The following is a 5,893-nucleotide window of genomic DNA, read 5'->3' as shown; positions in this document are numbered from 1 at the left end:
TTCAAAGTCTTTTTCTTGGGGTCGGGGAGTCCAGAACTAGAGGGCATAGGTTTAGGGTGAGAAGGGAAAGATATAAAAGAGACCTGAGGAGCAACTTTTTCACACAGAGGGTGGTACGTGTATGGAATGAGCTGCCAGAGGATGTGGTGGAGGCTGGTACAATTACAACATTTAAAAGGCATTTGGATGGGTATATAATAGGAAGGGTTTGGAGGGATATGGGCCGGGTGCTGGCAGATGGGACTAGATTGGGTTGAGATATCTGGTCAGCATGGACAGGTTGGACAGAAGGGTCTGTTTCCGTGCTGTACATCTCTATGACTCGATGAGATGTGTGATACAGGTTTTTTTAACTGAAGTTGGTAGGTTCCTGGAACACACTGCCAAGGTAGGTGGGAGAAGCTATACCAATGTTTAAGAAGTATTTATACAGGCAAATGAACAGGCAGGGAATACAGGGAGATGGTTGATGTGCAGGCAGGTGGGATTAGTTTAGAATAGCATCAGGGTTGGTATAAATATAGTGGGCCAAAGGGCCTGTTCCTGTGCTGTATTGTCCTATGTTCTCCAAGAGTACCGGTGCAGGGATATTTTACTGCAGTTATACAGAGACCTCACATAGAATGTTGTGTGTAGTTTTGATTTTCCTACCTAAGAAAAGATGTGCTTGCCATTAGGGGAGTGCAGTGAAGATTGACCAGACTGATTCCTGGGATGGCAGGTTTATTGGGAGAGATTGGGTCGATTGTGAGCATTAGCCCATAAGCATTAGCCCTCAAGCCTGCTCCACTATTCAACAGGATCCTGGCTGATCCAGCATTCCTCATGTCCACTTCCTGCCCTTTCCCCTCGATTCCCCGACTGATCCAGAATCTCTCTCTCTCTCTCAGCCTTAAATATCTACACGGACCCTGCCCCCACAGCTCTCTCTGTGGTAAGGAGTTCCAAAGACTCTCAATCCTCTGAGAGAGGAAATTCCTGGCCATCTCAGTTTGAAACTGGTGCCCCTTTACTCTGAGACTGTACCCTCTGGTCCCAGACCCCCCCCATGAGGGGAACCATCCTCTCAGCATTGACCCTTAAGAATCCGACATGTTTCAGTGAGAATCACCGCTCATTCTTGTAACCTCCAGTCAACAGAGTCCCAATTGAGAGAGGATTCATGAGCATGATCCCTGGTATGAAGGGATTCTCTTACAAACAGAGTCTAAACAGGTTGGGGGATTTTACTCACCGCAATTTAGGAGAATGAGTGCGGGGTCTCATTGAAATGTGTAAAATTCCAAAAGTGTTGGACAGGCAGGTTGTAGGGAGTTTGATTCCCCTGGCCGATGATCCGGAACATGGGATCACAATCTCAAGCCATTTCAGACTGAGATGTGGAGGAACGTTTTCACTCGGGGGGGGGGGGGGGGGGGCGATCCTGTGGAATTCTCTACCCCAGACAGCAGTCAAAACTATGTCACTGAATATATTTCAGGAAGAAATAAGTAATTTCCAGACATTAAAGATGTCAAGAGGTATTGGCCAAGAGCTGGAAAATGGCGTTCAGATAGAATGTAAGAAACATGAGCAGAAGGCCATTCAGCCCCTCAAACCTACCCTGCCATTCCATAAGATTATGGCTGATCAGCCCCAGCTTTAACTCTTCTTTCATGCCAACTCAAAATAGCCCTCAAACCCCTGATATTCCAAAAACCCTCTTCAAATACTTTCATTGATCTAGCCTCCACAACTCTCTGGGCTAAAGAATTCTGGACTCTCTGGGAGAAGGAATTCCTTCACATCTCAGTTTTAAATGACTGTTCCCTTACTCTGTAACTACGTGCCCATATCTCTCAAATCTTCCCAGTCCAGCCCCCTCAGGACGTGGTATGTTTCAAATAAATTCGCTCTTCAATCCTCACAAACAATATGACTCAACCCTGTCATCCCAGAAAGCAGCCCTTATGACTCTCATGTGAACAGCCTCCAATCCGAGTATACCCTTCCTTAAACTCACAGGCCAAAGCGATACATAATAATCCAGGTTCAGCCTCAGCAACACAATGTCCCAAAACCTCCCGGCTTTTAAATGCCGACCCCGCCCCTCCAGCAATAAACGCCAAAATTCCGTTTCCCTTCTTAATTATTTGCACACTATCTTTTTATGTCTCAGGCACAAGATCCCTGCACTATTTGGGAATCACTGGCAGGTTGATTCCTGCTCAGCAAATGCATGTCTTCACATATACACATCAAGGATCAGGGGATGATGACAGAACAGGCTCGATGGGCCGAAAGGCATACTCATTGTTCCAATTTTTTTTATTTCTCTACGTCCCTGGAATCTAAATGAGGAATATGCGCTGTCATCTCACACAAAGCAATTCCGTATTTTTTTTAAAAAATGAGAACTTTATCTGACAAGAGGCAGCGAGCTCAATCTCATTAAAATCCGAATAAATGGCATCTCCCACTTGTTTCAGTTTGTAAAATCCCACCGACTTGGTTTCTTGGCCCACGCAAAGAACATCAAAAACAAGTTTAAACCCACATTCTCAGCTTGGCTTCAACAGCAATTTGATAGGAGACATTCTCTCTCCAGATGCAATAAAACGCACCGCTTGTGCTGTTGTATTTGCATTTTTTTGGGGTGGATTGCGGATTCCCAGCGGGGGATGGGGTTTAAAAGATTTGCGCGGGGAACGCCTCGATTGGAAATATTTGACAATGACCAAAAAGCATAACTTTCTGGAAATTATTGTAATTAAGGGCAGGGGAAGGGGAAGAGGGGGGTGGGGTACGACATGTTTCAAAGTGAAGCCGGACTTGCAGGTGATCATTTGTTTAACCAGTTTGATGTGGGTTTTTTTTTAATGCATCTTTTGGAAGAGGATTGCAGAAAAAATCACAATTCACCAGAAAAAAAAATCAGTGCCGCCTTTTCGTGCGCGGCCGCTCGGGGGCGCGCACTGTGTTAGTTGCAACAAATGAAAGTGCAATATTTTGACATCCGAGGCACCCCAGGGTGCCAAACCTGGGCTGGTTGGACGGTGCACCCTCTCTTTTATGTCGAGGGGCTGCATTAGTGAGGATGCAAGCCCCGGGTGGCTGCTAAATCCCCCCTGGAAGTGACTACCCCCATCTCTGGGTGCACGGTGTGCATGGGGAGCCGGTGTGTGTTGCGGGATATTTGACGTTTGGCGGCCTCGGACCCGCTCCCGGCACCGTGCACCCGGTGGGCAAGAGCCTGGGCTCACCCCCTGGCCCGGAGCCGGGCTCCACCAGCCCGGGGTACGGTCCAGAAGCCGCTGGAAAGGCAGCACAAGAAGCACAAGTTAAGGCAGCTGCTGGACCGGGCTGTTGATGTTCCCATTGACGTTCGCTCTGTGCGGATAAATAAGCGGCTGCGCAGAGCAATCTCCGCAGCCGCAGCCGCAGCCGAGAGGACCGAGCAGCATTGCAATAGGCTTCCCCGGCTCTACCTTACTCCCAGCCCGTGCAATCCAAACCCCACCGTTTGCATTCGATATTCCCCTCTGCAATTGAGGTCTGGGTTGCGTTGCTGTTGGATTTTTGGCGTTTCCACCCACCCACCAGCTCTCTGCAATCTCGGCTGCGCCATGTCCGCCGATGTGGAAACGCTGCCTGTTGCTCCCGCCGAGGAAGAGGGGCCGAAGAGCCCGGCCAAGAAGGCGGGCTCCAAGAAGAAGAAGTCGGGCAAGGGCAAGAACCAGCAGGGTCGGTACAGCGCCCTGTTGGTGGAGATCGTGCAGAGGCTGGGGGCCCGCAATGGCTCCTCGCTGGCCACCATTTACAAAGAAGCCAAGACCGTGCCCTGGTTCAATGAGCACCAGGGTCGCACCTACCTGCGGTACGCCCTGCGTGCCCTGGTCCTGAACGGGACCCTCAACCAGGTGAAGGGCCGAGGGGCCAACGGCTCCTTCAAGGTCACCAAGAAAGCCGACGTGGGTCAGGGGGCCAAGAAGAAGAAAGCTTCCAACTCGGCCAGCGCCAGCAGCAGCAGCAGCGGGGTCAAGAAATCTCACAAGAAAGGCGCCTCCAAGAATGCGAGCAGCAGCAAAAAGAGCCGCCCGAGTTCCTCCAGCAAAGACAGGAGCAAGAGCAAGAAAGGCAAAGCGACTAAAAAATCCAAGTCCAAGAAAGCTTAAAAACCGCTATTTCTGGTTTGCAAAAACGGAAAATAAAAGGGGGAGATTTTTTTTCTTAAAAAATGCAACTGACTTTTTATATTAACGTGTTTTTCCTCCCCCACCCCCCACCACCAGTCGTTGTATCACCTCATTTTGAGGGTAGTTTTTTTTTGTTTGTGTGTAGTTTGTAGCCCCATCATGAGTCTGTCGAGAAGGCGGGAAGATGTTCCTGGACAATAAAAACAAGTTGCTGGAAAAGCTCAGCGGGTCTGGGCTGAGCCTCTCCAGCAACGTCTGATTTGCAGCGTTTTTATTTAAGGTTTTCCTCGACATTGTTTTGGTTGATGCTGTTGTTTTTTTTCGCGAAGTTTAACTGACATTTCCGCTGAATTGTAGCGCCTGTAGTTTTTTCTCTCTCTCTGTACAGTTTGTTTTATTATCATTGGCTCAGTTTGCAACTGGTTGGGTCCAGAGGAATCATGAGACTCAGAACTTTGGGATGATGAACGGTTTTATGATTTCCTGTGGATTGGAATTTGTTCTTTGTCACATTGTTATTTGGAGGGGGGCGAGTGTAGGTTGAGATGCGATCAAATTTGGAAAGAATAGCAATTTGTTTAGTTCAAATATTTTTCTCTTTTTTAATTAAAAAATTGGAATTTGAATAATTGGTTCGTACATCGAGTTTTTATTGATATTCTCATTTGTTTTTTTTGTTCTGCTGCAGTTTCGGTTGAAGCTCCTTTTTCAACTCATTTTTAAAAAATCTTGGAGGGGGAGCTCACTGATTTGCTGATGCCTTGGCAACTGTTGCCGTGGTGATGCTCAACCAATCACAGGTCGCCGAAACGAATTGTTTCATTTTTTGGCGGGAGCGTGGTCTGTGTGCTGATTGGTTACTTCTGAAACCCGGAAGTCCTCCCAACTGCAGAATTATACTTTGATTTTGTTTTGTTGTTGTTCAAGCATCCTTTTTGGTTTAACCGAAAGCCAATTTGCAAATGATGGGGTAAAGCGAGTCTGTATTTGAGATATCGAAAACAAAAGGACCAAAGTTGAGAATTATGTTTGCTTTTCCAACCTCTGGATTGGTTTGTTTAAAAAAAATGTTGTGGAAAATGAGTCAGTGTTTGTTTGCAGAATGAGGTGGGTGTTATCACCCCTGGCCCGGCTTGGCTCTGTTGGGTCTGCAAAGTGTGTGTGTGTGTGTGATGCATTGCAAGACTCGCCATGTGCCTTCTCTTATTTCGGGTTCAGATCAATTTCACAGTAATGTGGGACACCGCCGACCCTCCACCCCTGCTTCATCCAAGGGAAAGCGGCGTTCCTGCTGGTTTCAGATTGCTGATGTTTCCTTTTATCGAGAGGTTGCTATAAACATGTGAAAACTGTGGAGATGTTTAATGCTGTACTTCTGTAAACATAACGGTGTAGTCTACAAGCGAAAATGAATAAATGTTTTTAAAAAGTCAATACTGGTCTCCATCGCTTCTCACACTCAGAACCATCCACCCCACCCATTTTGCCCCCTGGGTGATTCTGGACAGAGTAAGCAGGCAGCTGTCTGATTGTAGACCCAGAGTCTGGCTCGCTCCTTCCGTACGTTTTAACATCAGTTACCGGGCTGATCATCGCTGCAGCCAATACTTCCTCACCTCAGCATCACGGAAAGAGCTGGTTTGTGGGATCCTGCCGTGCATCATTTGGTGGCCGCTTTTCTTTCATGGCAAGAGGGGTGCGCTAAAAGCAAGAGGTAA

General features: G+C 47.6%; 1 protein-coding gene across 1 annotated transcript; it reads left to right on the top strand.

The window, feature by feature from the left end:
* Positions 1-1,510: 1,510 nt before the first annotated feature.
* On the top strand, positions 1,511-5,609 carry LOC132822446 (histone H1.10). The gene is made up of 2 exons (XM_060835824.1): positions 1,511-1,559; positions 3,232-5,609. The coding sequence occupies exons 1-2, from the start codon at positions 1,511-1,513 to the stop codon at positions 4,152-4,154; spliced, it is 972 nt and encodes a 323-aa protein (XP_060691807.1). The 3' UTR covers positions 4,155-5,609.
* The last annotated feature ends 284 nt before the right edge of the window (positions 5,610-5,893 follow it).

This window comes from Hemiscyllium ocellatum, chromosome 14 (assembly GCF_020745735.1).
Source record: "Hemiscyllium ocellatum isolate sHemOce1 chromosome 14, sHemOce1.pat.X.cur, whole genome shotgun sequence".
In the NCBI taxonomy this organism is placed as follows: Eukaryota; Metazoa; Chordata; class Chondrichthyes; order Orectolobiformes; family Hemiscylliidae; genus Hemiscyllium; species Hemiscyllium ocellatum.
Note: the sequence above shows the minus strand (reverse complement) of the source record. Positions and strands in the feature narration are given on the sequence as shown.